This window comes from Cottoperca gobio, chromosome 3 (genome assembly GCF_900634415.1).
Source record: "Cottoperca gobio chromosome 3, fCotGob3.1, whole genome shotgun sequence".
Classification (NCBI taxonomy): domain Eukaryota; kingdom Metazoa; phylum Chordata; class Actinopteri; order Perciformes; family Bovichtidae; genus Cottoperca; species Cottoperca gobio.
In genome coordinates, this window is record NC_041357.1 from 26433595 (window position 1) to 26452519 (window position 18925).

The 18925-nt window shown below is 42.3% G+C and overlaps 1 protein-coding gene across 2 annotated transcripts in view; it reads right to left on the reverse strand.

Annotated features, from left to right (window-relative positions):
* The window catches only part of igdcc4 (immunoglobulin superfamily, DCC subclass, member 4), a 47959-nt gene that overhangs the window by 10228 nt on the left and 18806 nt on the right, over positions 1–18925 (reverse strand). For both annotated transcript variants that reach the window (XM_029428043.1, XM_029428035.1), the window contains exons 3-14: positions 14520–14661; positions 11891–12024; positions 6955–7089; positions 5791–5943; positions 5112–5522; positions 4835–4999; positions 4400–4537; positions 3639–3821; positions 3143–3355; positions 2653–2754; positions 2320–2506; positions 1203–1330 (exon numbers count right to left, since the gene is read on the reverse strand). In XM_029428043.1, coding sequence (XP_029283903.1) covers positions 1203–1330; positions 2320–2506; positions 2653–2754; positions 3143–3355; positions 3639–3821; positions 4400–4537; positions 4835–4999; positions 5112–5522; positions 5791–5943; positions 6955–7089; positions 11891–12024; positions 14520–14661 — 2091 coding nt within the window. The remainder of the gene's footprint in view (positions 1–1202; positions 1331–2319; positions 2507–2652; positions 2755–3142; positions 3356–3638; positions 3822–4399; positions 4538–4834; positions 5000–5111; positions 5523–5790; positions 5944–6954; positions 7090–11890; positions 12025–14519; positions 14662–18925) is intronic.

Here is an 18925-nt window from a genome sequence, read left to right on the forward strand (position 1 = left end):
AGGAAAGAGGAGGACTGGGTCAGTAATTAGAGCCCACAAATGAGGCCTCACAGCTGCAGAATGTATATTGTCTTGGTGGGGGATTTGACATGTTGTGTGACAACCATCTGTGTCCTTGTGTCCCCGCCACCTGGGTACAGGAGAGGGGGGACACAAAGGGCAATGGGCTGGTGCTCAGGTGATGATACATGGCAGTGGAGAGCGTGACTGGTGGTAATAAAGTCATTAAAAGCAGTCCACTCTGCACTCTCCACCCTTACTTGGCTTGCGGACCGAGCTTCTGGCCAACATGAGGGCCACTACTGCACCTGGTTATTTTATTACAGCCAGTTATCAGCCGCCGATGCCAACTACTTATTCTCATGTCCACTGGCCACCGGCCAGCCAACACTCTGATCCACACATGAGTGAGCACACACTCACTTGCATGCACATGCACATATTGGAGAATCTGCAGGGCGCAAAAGTGCAACACGTTTTTTGTGTTTCTGTATACTCAGGGTCAGATACTTGTAGCACACCAGCTGCAGGTTATCTGTCCTTTCAGCTGCAAACGATTGATTCTGTTGAACACTTCTGACTCTTCAATTAAATAACAGCAAAGCTCTAACTTCTATATTTGTTCATTTCTTACCGGAAAGTGATTCATTTTTTAATTACCACCATAACTGTAGATCAAGGTTAGGAAATGCAGATACTCAGACAAAACATTCTGGAAGCATGAATGTGCACTTCGAAAACAAGACGAAATATATTTTTTATGGGGGCCATGAGGGAATATATTTTTAGCAGACACAAACTGAAAATGCTCACTGACCCTGCATCCTCTTCCAGAAACATATTTCCACGCATTTACACATGTACACCTCGTACTGTGGCTGCCCAGTAGAACAACACTATTCTATTGTTTTGGCACAGTGTAGTTTTCCTTGAGCTGTTTCGGGTTAAGTGACTTGCTCAAGGGCACTGCAAAGGTTGTGAGAGGAAGTGTTTTTATTCAACAATATCAAGTGAGTGAAAAAAGACTTGAAGTGCACACTTGAGTGAGTTCACATACTAATTTCTTAAGTAAGAAAATGCAAAAAAGATATCTATAATATATTTAAATAGCATCATAAACAAAGTTAGCTACAGGAAAATGCTCAGGTTGGGTCTTTGAATGCTGCACTGACTCCACTGGTAGGAGCGCAGCAGAGACTCACGGTCAGACAGGGTGGACTCTTCCACTGTGCCGCTGAAAGGTCCCACCACGTCCACTCCATTAGACTGCACCGCCAGCTCATAACGTGTGAAGGGCCTCAGCGCCCCGAGCTGTATCTCCTGAGCAGAGCTGCAACACACAAACACGGGAAAGTTCAGAGTGTGTGGTGCATGCTTTGTATTCTGTCTGACGTAAAGAATAATTGACTTTGTTCAATATATTCGTGTTAGTTTGTACAACCTGTTGGACCACTCTCTGTATTACCTTATATTGTTAACTCGTTACCTTCCTTCTACTTGACAATCATTATATATGCATCTCTTTAACACAAACTCCACATCCTTACTTAAGATTAATCTTGAATATGACCAAAACTGATGAAGACAGGAGGGATATATGGTATATTTCTTGACATAGAGTAGTAGTACCAATGTATGTGTAGAGGGTACAATCAAAGCAAGGACAATATGATGTGCTTCAGTTTGATTACTGTATGAATGATTGTTAAGCTACTACTCTTAAGCTCTTAAGCTACTATAGAAGTGAGAAGTGGACGTCTTCACCATGACGGAATCCATTGGTTTGTGAGCTACCGTTTTGAAGCATCGAGTTTGGTGTTTTGGCCGTCGCCAGAAGTGACACGAGAGGGAGGAGCTTTGTAAAACTGAACCAATATGGTTTGATCCTTGGCTCCTCCAGTCCGCATGTCAAAATGTCCTTGGGCAAGATATTGAACCCCAAATTGCTCCCGAAGGCACACTTACACACTTACAGTGTGTAAGTGTGTGAGAATGAGCATTAGATTAAATGATGAGCAGCCCTGCCATCAGTGAATGAATGTGTGTGAATGGGTAAATGTTAACATGTAGAGTAAAAGCGCTTTGGGTGGTCGGAACACTAGAAACACGCCATATAAAAGTAAATTTACCATTTCGTGAAGCAATTTATTGATCCTCAAATGCAAAGAATAAATAAACAAATAAAATAAATAAAAGCAGAATTACCAATTTTTTACAAATAATATCATGGTACTTCAAATTTTGACCATGAACTATAGATACGTTTTGAGATGACACCTCTTAAACATTACAGACATGGAAAAAGCTTCTGTTTCTGACCTGGTGTAATAGGAGACCAGGGAGGCGTTGGTGGTGCCCGCTGGGCTGCAGCGCACTGTGTAGTTGATGATGCGTACGTTGCTGAACCGTGGTTTCTCCCAGCGCAGCCAGATGGAGGTAGAGCTGTTGGCCATGGCTTGGATGCTGCTTGGGGGCAACGGAGGGGGGCGCATTGGCGGCAACGATGCTATAACACACACATAGCCATAATTTGCCTTGATATAGTTTGTCATTATTTATTATCCAATAAAAGTGATGGAGGGTATCTTTTTTACAAAACACTCATTCATTCATTTATGTATATATGCGTACATGTAGTAAGATAAATCTTACTTCTGTCATGGGCCTTGTCTGTCCTTCCATTCCACATAGCAGCTGCTCCATCTATCTGCTTGTTGAATGCCCAAACTCTCACCTCGTACTGCCTGTCAGGGACTGACACACACATACAGCGAAAGAGAGAGATTCAAGCCTTATAGATATGTTGCCTATTACAAAGGTAGGACATTTAAAGTATCGAGATTAGGCCCTGGATGCAATCTAAATGCATGTACTGCACCGAACGCAAATAGCAACTGAGCTACAACCTGCAATGCTTTTTTACGCTGAATTATTAATTACTTTTCATGTGAGGTGTCTGTCTATTTCTGCTCTTTATTTTGACATATATCTGACAAGTTTCTGAAGCAAAATGCGCATCATATGACTAATATTTCGTCAAAGGTAGCTGACTGCAAAGTTGTAAAAATGACCATGAAAATATGAAAGCAGAATACACTTAAAAGCACGTTACACCTGGAGAGGCCTTTTTCAAACAACTTACGCAGCCCAGTGAGGAGATGATACCTGGCCTTCTTACGGAGCCTGATGGTGTGCGTCTGTGTTGTCCTTTCTCCATTGGCTGATTCGTCAGCCTCCACCTCCCTACAGGACAGCTTGTAACCAGAGACGAGCGTGTGATTGGGCGTGGGATGCCATGTCACATTGAGTGTGTTCACTCGGGCTCTGACTTTCAGCTCGGTGGGGGCAAAGATCACTGAAAACGTTTGGAAAAGGAAAAGAAAAACTTCCACATGATCAAAATAATCACTAAGAACAGGAAGGAGCAGAGACATTGAATGGTGGGTGCAAATGACCAGCGGAATAATGTGGAGTGAAATACGGTGATAAGTTTCATCTGTGTTTCACAGTTTCACCCTGAGATGTTCTGTTCCCCATGTGGTTTATAGCTCTCAAAATACCATGTCATTCCAAAAACACCAATGGGAACCCTGCGTAAAATAAAATAGGAATTTTAGGAATAGGTCTGTCTTCCTTACCCATGCTGTGGTCGCTGTGGTTGAAGTGGGCTAAGGTTTGGTGCTGGGCCCACTCGGAGGGAACCCCAAAGCCGACCTCTGTCCCAGCTGCTATCCTCAGTCGGTAGGCATGGTTGGGCTGCAGCTCTCTTAGTGTGAACTGAGTCTCATTACCCCCCACTTCCACTGAGAACACCGAGTCCACTGTGGGAGCACACAGTAAACACAGTCACTGTTATTTATCTACTAATGGACTATCTAATTATTATGATTCATCTGTTTGTCTGAAGATCCAAAGAAATGCAGTATTGAGCTACCTCAAGCGACCTCTTGAGATATTTATTTGTATTGCGTATGTGCACACTGTGTAGTGTATGGAGAAGGGAGCTCTATTAACTGTTACACCGCCTAACGGCAAGCTGAGTACAGATCGCTCTCCGTCGATGTTCGTGTGAGCTTTTGCACCTAAATGATTCCTAAACTCTAGCGTTGCTGTGTCACGGCAGGTGTATTGCTCAGGATCGAAGAAAGCGCGGCGTTAGTGTGTGAAGTTGTTTGGATTAGCAGTTTTCAAGAAAGCTGCAATAATAATAATACGAATAAAACATTAACTTTTGCATAGAAAATTAGTAAAGTAGGCTGTCAATACTTTTTCTGTTCTATGAATAATGTATGTAAAGAAACCAAATGGGCTAAATCTCCTCAATTATACTCAGTGTGTCACCACATTGTGCTTTCACTGCCAGTTTAGGTCAACATGTTATCCAGCAGCGGTTACTCACCCTGATCCACAGTGCTGTACTCAATGCGGTAGCTGGTAACAGCTCCTCGACTGAGCTGCGAGGACAATGGATGCCACATCAGCCTGATGTCTGTGGGGGAGGTGCTGGCTATAGACAGCTGAGGAGGTACACTTGGCACTGCGGGAGGGAATAAAAGGACATTCTGAACTGTTTGACGATGCACATTCAAGGCATGTCCTATAGATCTGCACAAACACACTATATCTATAACTAATCTTTACTTAGTAAACCCTTTTAAAAGTGTGCACAAGTAAACAATTAAGTAGCCAGTGAGCTACTATTACTACATTTACTACATAAACCGACAATTAATAAAGGAGTTACAAGGTTGGCATGCTAATAACTTTGCTCTGTGAGTCTGCGAAGCATCCAAGGCCGTCCTTATTTTACCAGTGTATTAGTTTGATTGCTCACCGTCCTCCAGCATCTCCACCGTAACAGGCAGGGATGGGCGACTGGCACCCATGGGAGAGTAAGCCACCACAAAGAATGTGTAAGCAGTATGGGCGAGAAGCTCTTTGACGTGATACTCTGTTGTGTCGTTATTCATCGCATACTGGTACTCCACATTATCTGAGCCTGAAAAGGAGGAAAATATTCAAATCAAATATTATTTCAAGGATAACATGCTTACTGTATGGCTACACACACACACACACACACACACATACACATATGAATAGAGACACACCTGCGGCGCGTTGGCAGTGCACAGAGTAGCCGATGATTTGGTCCGAGTTGTACTCAGGTTTCTCCCAGATGAGCAGGGCAGTTGTGCTGGAGTACGGCGTAGCAGACAAGTGGCGAGGAGAGCTGGGCAGACCTTCCCTCACAATGACCGTCAGCTTGGCAGTGGCGCAGGCCGTGCCAAGCCCGTTGTCTGCGATGCACTGGTAGTAGCCCTCATCCTCCAGTGCCAGCTGGTTGATGAGGAGGACTCCAGGGCTTTGGGTCTTCACTCGTCTGAATGACTTAATGGGATGACCGTCCTTAAGCCAGTGCAACACTGGAGGAGGTTCCCCAGAGCTGTTGCACACAAATCTGGCTGTGTTTCCCCGGGAGAGGGACGCTGTCTCTGGGGGCTGGAGAATCACTGGAGGGGCTGGTGGAAGAAGGAAACAAAGCTCTGACTTACAGGGGACTATAACATTAAAGGGACAGCACAAAGATTTTGTATTGCCCTTTGACAAAGTTAGCGGACTTACTGCACAGATAGGAATCACCTTTAAAAAACAGTTAAATTATTCTACTTTTCTGGTACCATCAGACAATTACTCTGTGACGTAAGGGAAGCTGGTGACAAAGACTAACGAAGCAGTCCACATACATGTCTAATCTGTCATTATATACAGTGAAAACACGTCTCCTACCAGGCACATGCAGCTCAGCAGCAGCAATCACAAATTCTCTGGTCTTGGGCTTGTTGGCGCGGCAGACGTAGACGCCGGCATGGAGAGGCCTTGTGTCTCTAATCACCAGGTTTGTTGCGAGGACAACCACATCAGTGGAAATGGGCTTTCCATCTGATCAGAGAAGAAAGCAACACAGAACAGACAGTCTCAGATCATTAAGATGAAAACAACAAGAGATCGGCAAAAGAAGAGAAGGCGTTCAGTTGCCTGAGTAACAGCAGAGGAGAGAGAGGCAGCACTTGAGGATTTGAACTGTAATCCCACAAACTGACCAACAGGTGGCTCTGTGACTTTTTTAGTGTGGGTTCACTGAGGTGTCTGCATTGGCACACTCCTAGGCTGTGTGTAAAACACTTCACTATTCACTATACAGACCTGTATTTAGTTTGTCCACCATTTTGTGATGTTGTTGAATGTGATACAGAGATCTCCTAGATAGGGAGTTATCTCACAATGTTTTTATGTTCTCATTTTTTTATTCTTGTGAAACACTTTGTGATCTTGATGCTATATTAATGTATCTTTACTTATATAAAATGCCACATAATAAGTAGTGACTGAAAACCAGCTACCTGCTTTGGATTGCACATGACCTGAATAGTTTTTCGCCAACTGATACAATATGTAGAGTTCCCTGTGGAGATAAATGTCGAATGTAAATGAGGGAAGATTTTTTAGATGCAGCACTAGTCTCAAAACAAATTTCAGAGATGTTGCCAAATCACAGCACAAAGGAATTCCAAATGACTTCATTCAAGACTAAGTGTGTGTGTGTGTGTGTGTGTGTGTGTGTGTGTGTGTGTGTGTGTGTGTGTGTGTGTGTGTGTGTGTGTGTCAAAGCTGCAGGTATGAATCAATTAATATGTCAAATCATATTATGTAAAGCATGAGTCACAATAGAGTAGAATAACACAGGACTAGTTGAGAGGAGACCGCTATCATCAATAAAACAACTTTACAGCCACAGGTACGCAGATCTGTGTCCTGGCCTGTTGATATTTCTTCTTGTGTGAGAGACAGATAGTTAGAGAGCCACACACGCATAATGGAAGTGCGACAGAGGCCGTAAAAATGACAAACAAACAGGATGAGAACTCCACAGAGAGCATTTGCGAGCGTTACCTTGTCTGCTCCAGGACACCAGAGGCTTCGGCTGGCCCTGTGCCATACACTCCATCACAGCAGGACGGCCGAGCACGACTGTTGCATTCTGAGGCGGTGCAACAATCGCAACTCCGTTCAGGACTTCAGTAGAGCCTATAACAAAAACACTTTGGTATTATGTACCAGTAAATATTAGATATGTTTGTCATTGTAACTGGAAGGTTGCCTGTTTGAATCCACTGGCTGAATGGGAGATGCTATCAGCCTGCTCCCGACTTCAGAATCTGTATTTTCATCAAATCAAATACTTCACTCGTCACCACTGAAGTGAAACACATTGGAAATGTAGTCTGATTATCGGAATACAATGCTATCCCATCTCTCACCGATTACTGCTGAGGTTTCTCTAACTATTCCTTGTTCCACCCCAGCATGTAGACACTGCCAGACACTTCCAGGCCCTCTTGGGTGTAACTACAGTACAGTTGTTATGTGAACTCAACAAAACCTGATTCAAATAAATAAGGTTACAAAAGATAAGAACTTGGTCGCCCTTACAATTCTGGTTCACAATGTTCTCTCTCCTCACTGAGTTCTGGTGAGGGCTTTCTCCTATTGGAGGACGTGTCATCGAAAGCTCCAGCAGACCTCGCGAATGAACTTACAATTACAACACGGAGGGGGCAGTATGCACACGTGTTTGCTGTTAACTGCCAGCATGAAGTAATCGAGAAGGACGCCTTATTTTATAGGAGAGGAAACAACGATTTTGGACACATAGCTGACCTACGAAGGGAACCCAAATACTGATTTGCAGTAGCAGTTTGCTAGCATATCCGCCAGAGCAGCCGCTAGTATTTCACAGTAGTTCAGGGAGCTGTTTTGAGAGGAGAGACTTTGAAGGAGTTCTCAGTGACTCGGTGAACATTTGCATGAGACAGAGTTCCTTTCTAACACAGCACGTCGTTTCATCATAACAAGAGCACCAGTAGTTGGCTGATTAGTATCTTGTTGAGGCTTAATCAATTCATAGAGGATGGTGAATATGGGTATGACCTGAATAGGTAATCTTGATCAGAGAGGTTTGAATGCGAGCCCTTATAGCACACTTTATTTACAGGTAGCAGTGCACATCTCAGACTGCAGACATACTGAACAAAAGCAGGAATGAACTATGCACAAAAGGGTTGACTGAGAGGAGATGGTGTGATAGATGATGTTTCTAAGTGGCAAGAGATAAAGCACAGAAAGGATCGGGACATGAGAACCAGAGGGGAAAAAAGATCGCAATCCATGAAAGAAAAGTAAATGGTAAACCTTTAAAGTCAGTTGATAGAACACCCTCAGTTACGGATTTGAGGCACATATCTGCTCTTCAGTGACTAAAGATGTTATTCAAAGTAAAGTTTATTAAACTAAAAGTCATTTTTTGAGTGTGTATCAATGCCGAAGGTACAGCTGGTGTGGTAGGGCTTTACTTCCCTGCAATGCTGCTCAGCCCAGGCAGTCTCAGAAGCACACAAAGCTAATAACATCCAGAGAGAAGCCTGGCATTCTGTAAACACATTATAAATGAATCATTGAGATTACATACGGCAATCCTTGGTTATGCATAATGCTTTAAGTGGGTCAGTCTGCCTTTAAACCACTGCAGGGTGCACCTTCAGAGGTCTTATACGGATATGATGGGTGCAGCGTGAAGCATGTAGAAAACTAAAGCTAAAGTAAGGAAGAAACTATAAACCGGATGTTTAAGGCAGATGGAGCACATTATGTGTTAAGTACGTCGACTCAAGCACCTCAGCAGCAAGCCGTCGAAGCTATGGGTGTTGAGAAATCTTATTCATAGAACTCTGAAGTGCAAACAAGTGAAGCGAGAGATCTGACATCTGTCACTTGTAATGGTTCTCAATAGAGCCTTAAGTAGTTTCCCCCTCGTCATTACAGGTGGGAAAATCCATAAAATATACTGCATCCATTCCCACAAATTCATTTCCAAAAAGCTATTTAACTATCCGAAGAGTAGAGCACTTGTTGTGCAAAAAAGAAACGAGGATGCTTTCCCCTCTATTGTGAATTTGGCCCAAATGACGATAGAGGCACGAGGAAAGTAAAACAAATCGAGTGCTTGAAAGGTGGCTGTGAAGATAGCGTAAAAACGTTTCCTAGTCCTAAAGGCAGTATCTGACTCACTTCCCTTGCCCTCATCTGACTCTCTCCCTCCCACTTTCTTTTTGTCTTTCTTTTAAAGGGCACAAAGGCTGTGACTCAAAAAGGACCCACTGGTTCCCACAGAGAAGCCAATTACAAGTTGATTGATCTGTAGCTACAGAGGCAGATAATACGACATGGCTTTAATGTGGGCTGCCTAATGGTGAAATCACACCTCACAATACTCTTCACTGCACCATGTAATCCACTAATGCAAGTCCTTGTAGGAAGCAGGCGCAGAAGAAGGAGAAGGGTTTGTAGATTTAGTATACTGAAAGATATGCCTTTATTCTGTAAACACCATCAATCATTTAATTTAATTGACAGCATTGAGTTTGATGTATTGCGGCATAATTACACCACATTGTAACATTTATCCTTTGTTAGTTGTTTTTGTCATATTATTCTGAATTGATGTAGATGACATTTTGAGGATTTGATTTCTTCTTGTCTGTGGTATCAATAATTTTGATCAAAGTAATTTGAAGTAAATTGCAGAAAACAAATGCTCTGTAGAGTCAGCCTTCTGAGATGTCTTGCTGTGGTTTGTCATGCTCATATTTAGTCACTGAATTGAAACATTGAAACATTTGCAATACTTCTACTAAACAGGAAGAATGAGTGCTGTGGATGAATAGATGCACAAACAAATTACGCCGGGTACTTAAGGGAGATTTAATTGAGTGTCAATGCCAGCAGTACAGACGATGACGACTGTCTGTCAACATTATTTTCTGGGTATCTTTGTGTTTTAGTAAAAGAAGTCTGAAGGACAGGCAAGAAAGATGCACAACACTTAGCAACATTTAATACAAAACATCATCAGCTTAAAGTGCTTTGCATAATAAATACTGTTACTGAGAAACGAGAGAGACATGTATAGAAATAGCACTGCATAAATGACGAATGGCAAAGGTCTGTGGAAAAAGGCATTATTTTCTTCAGATTACACCCGTTCCATTCCCTTCTTTTTAGTTATATCATAAGGGAATACATAGAGATTGGTCTAGAAACGTAATATCAACAAGAACAAACCTTTGTATTCTATTGTAATGCAATCCATAGTGATGCATCCTCTACTCAAAGAAATGTGTTGCTTATTGTTACTTCACTTGAATGTTTGACCTTCATTGTGCAGAATGATGAGCACTAGAAGGATGTTTTCACATTCATATATGCTGAAAAGAGAAAGTTTCTCTGTCCTCAACTTAAATCTAAGTTAAAGGCGAGTATGTATGTAATGGTTCAAACTTACACTGGTGTGATGTGATAACTTTAAAGGTTCAAAGTGTAATTCTGAGCCGCCTGCTCCACAGAAACAGGGGGCAGTATTTCACCTCTAAACTGGGTCCATACCATCTCTAATGTTTAAATATAAATTATAGTAGTTTGGCATATTTATTGTACTCTAATTAATTATTTATATTGTGTTTTGCATTAATTCCTGTGTAATGCCTGTCAGTCAGTCAGTGGGCAAGAATACCAACATTTTACCAAACTGTTGAAAAAAACACTACTATCTTATAATCTTCACGTGGGGCTCGTCCGTCTGTGTTCACTGGGGCACTGATGTTAACCGGGGGCTGTAGTCCATGAAACTGAGCTAACTGCTAACTGAAGCTACGCCGTTTCCGCCACTTTGAATATCATCCAATAAACAAACTATAAAACAGACACAGAACATGACTGTAATATTCACAAGCGAGTCAGGCAGCTGTACTTCTTCTCCCTCTGTACTGAGCAGACTGGAGCTGCAGTGACTCACTCTCACCTCTAGAGGAACAAGTGGTATTACACGACTGAACGGGCTGCAGCTAGCTGTTAGCATGCTAATGTCAGTAGATATCTCTGCAACAGACGTATTTGACATAACGCCTCTTCACATTCTGTTGATAATGTTAGTTAATTGTTTTAATGGTTTAAGTTTAAATTCTGGCTGATCTTACACATTGAACCTTTGACCACAAAGTATTTTATATCAATGAAAAACATGTGTAGGGGAACTTTAAAGGTTCTCTTCACAGAACTCAGATTGTCTCCTCACGGCTCTCAACATCATGACCTGGCGGCTAGCAGCTAACGGGGCTAACAGTGCAAACAGCAGCAACAGTGCTGACAGAGCTAACAGTGTTATCCTGGGGTTACGAGCAGTAGCCGGCGTATGAGCACACGGCAAAGTGGCAGCCATTAGCTAGCGAGTGGAGCACCCAAACAGAGACGTAAACGAAGCACAGAGAAGCTTGGATTACAACACACACACAGGGAGTGTAAAATCATTCTCTGCTTAGTTACCCCATTATATCTTTAAATAGTTGTTTGCTACAATATTAATGTTCTTAATGCCGTATAAAACCATTAAGTATTATATAAACCTGTTATTATTATAGTCCAAATGTTTCAAATTCCACTTCTGTTAAGCTGCCTTCACATGATAAAGAATGTCTCACCGCGAGGTAAAGCGCAGGGCAGTTACTGCTGATCGTGTGGGCAACTTTAGGCAAAACTGTTTTGCTAATTCAGTCTTTTTTTTAAATTTGGATTAGATTTGTAGCTGTTGTTTCAAACACTGGGTTACACACAACACACGGTGAGAGAGTGCCATTTTGTTAACACTGGAGAGACCTAATACATTTTGAGCATCTAGTCCTAAAACTCACATTAGATTTGTTGAGGTTGGCCTGGCAGCTCCCAGCGGGGCCTGGCTGCCTATTCAAACACTATAAAGCACTGCAATAGACCTCACCTGTGGTGACAGTGAGCCGGGCTTCATGACTGATGTCCTTCCTGGCGGAGTTGGACACGACACAGCGGTAAGCACCCTCATCCTCCTTGGTCACCTCCAGAATCTGGAGCACCCCGTTAAGAAGGGAAATTAACCTGTTGTACGCAGGGAAAAACAGAGGCAGAGGTGGCACAGGGAGAAAGAGTAAGAAAGCGAATGACAGAAAGAGAAAAACAACTGTGTATATGGCTTAGTGCCCCGAAGCATAAGAGACATCCTGCTGATCAACTCCGCAGGGATCCTGCTGGGTCCTCACAGGACTCCATCCTTCTTTGTTCAGGGCAGAGGCTTTTGTGTGCAACAACAATTACAAGTCATGCAACTCAAAAAGTGACTGAAATACAGGGATATAAAGAAGAAAGTTGTTGTCTAAGATAGAGTACCACAAAAATGTGTATATGAAAATAATGCTTACATTTGTATGTTATCTTTTTGGGTACAATGTCTATTGATATTTACTATTTCTACTTTATTCATACATGTCTCTACTTCTCCCTCTCATGTTCCAGACTCCAGGCCCCCAGGGCCCTGGCAATGTATTGCCATCTCTTATCGTCTTTATCACATCCTATTAATCCCACCAGAATGTGACCAGTGGTAGCCTGTTCAGAAGGGAGGTAGTGGAATAAAGTGGAGTGGAGAGGAGTGGAGAGGTGAGAAAAAAAGAGAGGGAGAAAGAAAAGGTAGTGGAAAGGAAAAACTAAGAATAAGGAAATAATTAGATAAAGAGAGGTTGACAGGGAGCCATGATTAAAGAGAAAACGGGGATGGAGGAGTAACAGAAACAGAATTGTAAAGGGGATGATAGCGAAGAGAAAGAGCAAGAAACGGCAGAAGGGCCAAAAGAGAGAAAAAGGCACATTAGAGCAAAAGAGAACAGGGAGAGGAAAAAGCTGGAAGCTGATATCAGCCATCCCTTGGCTCATCTTTGTAAGAGGCCATTAACAGCGCCTGAGGTTGGAGAACCACATCCAACCAATAAGACCTCATAAGCAGCGAGCTGTTTGCGGGTCATGCAGGCCAAAGCAGCTATTAGCACTCAGTCCTGTGAAATAAGGCTGGAGACAAATTCCAAGCGCCGGAGCCAGTAGAGTCACACTGAAATGTCAATATCGTTAAGTGGCCCCGTAAATGAGACTATTTGTGAGGGAGAGCTGACAGAGATCTGTCGAGGGTGTGGAAGCAGACGTACATTTTGAAAATCTTATTATAAACTTTAAGGCTGCTCTTCTCATAGTTGTTAATTAGACTTAATTAGACTTTTGTGCAAAATACTTAATAATGCCATTGCAACGTTGTAAATTTAGACTGAATCACAGTTGTGCACTCGAAGGTCAACAGGTCCGCTTTGAAAAAGTTCTGTTACACTTTTTATCTACGTCATTCGAAAACTACACAATTACTGTAATACGATAATAAAAACATGTTCTGTTAATTGTTACTTTTATCAGTAAGTCTTGCATTGTATTGTCAAGGTTAAATTAGACTGCTTAGCAATCGTCGCACTCTGTCCCCTTCGCTGAAGCTTGTAATTGAATACAGTGTGCTCCGGGGGAATACACAAAGAAAGGATGAGGTGATGATGGACACTGTAATTAATCAGCACTAAAAAGTATTTCCACGTAAGTGTATGTTTCATATATCCCATGAACATAGAAGGAATATTATTAGGTTTTCTGATTTACTAGGTTCACTTTGTAAATGCAGCACACTCACATTTACAGCTGGGGACAGACAGCACGGAGGGCTTGGAAGAGCCAATGGCACATTTTCAATTAAAACCAAAGGAAACTGAAAATATTCAAAGTATTCAACAAGTAACTTCTTAGCTTTACCAGGTGCAAACAGGTCATTCTGAAATATTTTAGTCATGGAGGATAAAGTATCCAAACTGGGCTTTATGAGTGAGTGACAAGTTCAAACTTCCACTACCATCAGTGCAGCGTTGAGGGATGAAAGGAAAATATATAAGTAGACTTTTCACCTTGAAAATCCAAAGCGACGTATTCCAGTAAAAAGCACATTTTTTGCACGGAACAAATATAAAACCATAGAGTGAAATTCACATGACAAACAAGGTCATTTCAGTGTTGCATTGTGGGACTCAGCATGTGAGAAACTGTCTGTGATACTATAATCGTGACACTGACCGTATGGAGCCATAAACCCAAATGTGGAGGGTTACAGCCATCTTGAGTTATACAGTACAGTAGATTAGTTACATAAAATGACCGCTTATACAGGCTAAGTGATTCCCAGATTAAGTATTTCACTAAACTATGGTTTACTTTACTTTTATAGGAGATAATTAAACTAAAGAGTCATGTCCCATATGACTTATCATATCAATCATTTAAATGACTTGATGTCATGATGTAATGGGCAGCACTACGATTTTAATGGGGGAACACATAAAGAGGAAAGTATCAGGTAAAAATAGAACAATGACAAAAGAAATATGCTCTCAAAATAATTGAAACAAGCCCGAGTAATCACATTGTTCACTCACTGATATGTTGTTAGAAAATGAAAACCCAGAAGAGGAGATGGAACGAGAAGGAAAAGGACAAAACAACAAACAGAAGGTCACCTTGTCTCCTCGGGGACTGCCACTGTGTCCTTTTCCCAGGTAATAAAAGGTGTGGGTACTCCCTCAATCTGGCACTCGAAGCGAGCGTTCCCCCCAGCGGGCACTGTTTGGGGTGATGGCTGCTGATGGAACTTAGACAGACCTGGGGGGTAGAGAGGTGATAAAGGTCAGGCGGGTATCTATCAAAGCAGACTCGGTGATTTCCCAGGCGACAGACAAAAAGTAACCCATATCTAAACTGCTGCGTGTGCAGATGACATTCTGTTCATGGTCTGCAACGCACGTGTCATGTCGTCTACCTCTCGGACACAGTTTGTTTAATGTAGGTCACACATTATGAGACAGACAGCAATTATCTTAAAGTCCACAGTTGGTTGACAGCTCCCCACACACACACACACACACACACACACACACACACACACACACACCAAACGGGTAATTTAAATGGGCTGCAAAACCAACGTGTTCATGGGGGGGGGGAAATGGTTCTATACTAATTGTGGAATCAAACCTCAATAAAACACAATAAAACAACATTTATCTCATTTACAATTCGGTTTAAAATATGTAATTAATGGGAGATTCTTCTTCTTAAATTCAGAATCTGTCCGTGCAGCTGATTCTCAGGCCATTTTAGGGAGTTAAAAAAAGTACCGTTTTCAATTTAGTAATTTAATTAAAGTTCTTGTTCAGACGATTTAAATATCCTTGAATGTCATGATTAGGAGAAATGTGGGGATTTAATCAGGCTTGGATAGATGATTTCTCTCTCCTCAGGTTGAGTGTTGGCAGAGCTCCAACTTTCATAGCTGCAAAACATTCACAAGCACGGGAAAGCTTCCTCCTGCAGATAACACTGAGCACCAGGGGACAGCAGTGAGCACTGTCTGAGGGCCTCTAACCTCTGACCCCAACAGGCTGTTGGAGAAGAGAACAAAAGTGGTTGGCTGTCCCAGCCACTTCGCCTGCAGCTCTGACTGAGGAGTAGAGAGTGGGGGGTTGATCAAAAGAAAGAGCAGAGAAAGAAGACAGAGAAGGCAACCAGAGGCAGGAAGGTAACAGAAGGAGACTCCAAATCCCAGCTGATATAACTAGGCTGGAAAATACAGTCTATAAGTAGCAATGGCAGAACACCAACATTAGCAACATAATAGATCCTAAATCACTATATCACAAACATTTTGTGTTCAGTATAATGTACCAAAAAAACGAATCTGAATAAATAAATCTTCACACAAAACGGTTATTCTTCTTGGTTTCTTTATCCTGTTCTGCAACACATTTACTTCATTCATCGCAGAACTGATTCAGACCAGATTTGCACAGCAGGAAACCATGTAAAGATTATCCAGCGCTGTTACATATGGAAACCTTGCAGGAAGGACAGACTTGATCCCTGCGTATCAAAGAGCTGCTGGTAGCAGAGATACAGTTGTATTACTTAAGTGATTAAGTGTGAACAAATGACACAGCTTCTTTACAATATATTTTTACAATAGATTAGATCTTACTTTGCTTTCATAGACCCCAATTCCAACTATTATTGTTTCCTTTGGCGACAGGACAGTCCTGTTTGTACCAAACCATATAAATTAGCCATGAAATGTTCAAGCAGTGACATTCAAGTAAACCAAGCTAAGAGTCTGCAAAGTGCGGCAGCGAGACTGTACTTAGGCACAGTGGTGTTAAGTGCTAAATGGTGACGTCGATATCCTAAGAGACTGCAGATGTTCTAATGTTAATCTTATTCAACATCCTATATTTGCAGGTTAGCATGCTAACATTGGCTACAGCTGAGGCTGAGGGGAATGTCATAAACTAAAACAATGAAATTCTGACGTGCCAGAAAGTTAAGGGATATTACAATTCATCTTGAGAGTGACGTGCATGTGTGAACCACATCTCATGGCAACATTGCCAAAAGTTGTTGAGACATTAAATTCAAAATGTTCAACCTTGGTGTTTTCAAACTTGCAGCCAATCACATCGCTGCCTCAAGATTCCAAGCCCAAATGTTTTGGACACGATTTCTTCCAAACCACTGTAAGCTCGAGGAGACACAGGGCGGACTTTCCAAGATTACCCCAACCCCTATCACACCAACTGTTAGTCATGGCAACAAACTGGCCATCTGTGTTTCCCCTACTGCGCTGAGGGAACAAAGTTTCTCAATGAGTACACAGAGGCTGGCCATAGTAGCAGAAAGCATTTGATTCATTTCAGAAACACTCGCAGTGATTGTTGCATTGCAAGCTTTCCAGGAAGAGTTGATGATTAACCCCTGCTACTTTTAGCCATTACACAGCATGATGCCCTCATGTAAACACACCACGTGCAACACTGCCAGAGAGTGCCTGACAGGGTGACAGGGTGCCAGGCTCACTGCTGTGTTTGTGTTTGTGTTTGTGTGTGTGTGTGTGTGTGTGTGTGTGTGTGTGTGTGTGTGTGTGTGTGTGTGTGTGTGTGTGTGTTGAGCTACTTGTACCTTAGTGTTTACTCAAGTGTGAGCCTTGATGCCTTTACATGGATTGCATGTGATTACATTACTGGATGACTGTGTGCATCTATGTACACAAGTAACAGTGCAGGGGGGGGGGGGGGGTCTGTGTGGGAGTGGTTAACAACAGCTGATCAGCAAAAGTGCACAAGAGCACACTTTAATGCAAAGGGGGCAGGGAGTATGGGAAGACACTTGGCGCATGCTGCGATGGAACAATGGCGACTGGCTGGGCTTCCACCTCCTCTCTGTCAAACATAATCATATTAGTCTTTTACCAGGAATCTATGAGCAATGAAATTCCATGACAGAAGTGCCCGGCACCATGCTGTCTTTCAGAGTAACACTCCCAATAAAGGGTGACATATCAAGCCACAGGGTCAAAACACATGTCCAATTGTTTCCTAGCAACAAGGTCTTTCTATATATATATATATATATATATATATATATATATATATATATAACAAAAATATTTTCAGGGAGCGCCGTGGGCACTGCTGTATGAAAAGTGTGTAACCCTTCGATGCACTACTTTCTTTGCGCACTCACATTTGTTTTTTTTCATTGCTTCTCTCTCTCCCCTGCCCTTGACTTACCCCGGACTCTTTCTCTGTCTTTGTCCGTCCCTCTATCTATGCCCCACTCTTTGGCCCCACAGCTATCAGATTGCAGCGTTTTTCCCCTCCCCTTGTGCAAGCAGATAATTCCACCCGTGACCTCTCTGCTACCCAGCGTTCAGGCTGACTAACAGTGTGGAAACTCATCAAGCGTGCCCGTAGCCTCAACAGATATTTGTAATAACAACTGCGGAATATGTGCTGTATGAAACTTTAATTTCCCATTTACAGTAAACTGCCCTTTTAAGCTTTGCAAAGGTGCTCAAATCTGTCAGTTTTGGCATTCACAAAGAAATTACCTGTCGAATGGAAACATTGTAATATTTCTGTTTCAGCCTGGACATTTTAATATATTCTTAGATGCACTTGAACGACCATTTCTCATCTTGAAAAGTAATTTTCCCTCTTTTCAAAGGCATGGGGTGCATGAAGGTTGTATGCATTAATATTAGGCTGCGTCCAAATTACAATTGACTTAAATCATGTGACTCTCATGTGAGTTTAAAATAAAGAGGCAGAGGCACACTGTATGTATAAAGTACACACAGGTTGTTCATTATGGAGGAGAGAGCACACATTTTATGATTATGACATCAGCTATTTGACTGTAATGACTTGCAAAAGCTGCTCGGAATTATGAAATATTGACATTCACCCCAGCAGTCTCATAATGAGAAAGGTTAATTGGTCTAATTAACATTAAAAGCAGATTTCTTTTCCCTGCATCATCATTTACCCGCGGATGTGTTTGGGAAATGTAATGTGCACACTATGTGCCTCCTCTGGCATTTTGCCGAGGGGAGAGTGAGTTAGAGACTGAGATAGTGTTTGTCTGTATCTAAAGAGGGAGCAGGTCTCTTTCACTCTGTCTCTCTCTCTTCCCCACACTTGCTTTTAGACACGGCCATCATATACTGCGACAGGGAAACTGGAGCAGGTGGATTTCGTAATGTGTTTTCACAGATGTGATCTCTGCTACGTTCTCTCTTCAGTCTAATTTCTGCTGGCGAAGACGCAGTAGGAAATGAGAATGTCTGCTCAATGTCAATGTTGAGGCAGTTCTGCTTCGACCTCCTGCACACTGGTCACATCTATCTCATAGCCTCTCGCTGCTGATTTAATTCAAAAGCCACACACTCATACATGCGCATGTACACACACACACACACACACGCAATGACGAAGGTCGTTCTTAATGGTCTCTGAAGCCTTTCCTTTCACCGTCACCGCAAACTCTCTGAAGCCTTTTCTGCCTTCTCACCATTCATCCCACATCCCCCTTCCCC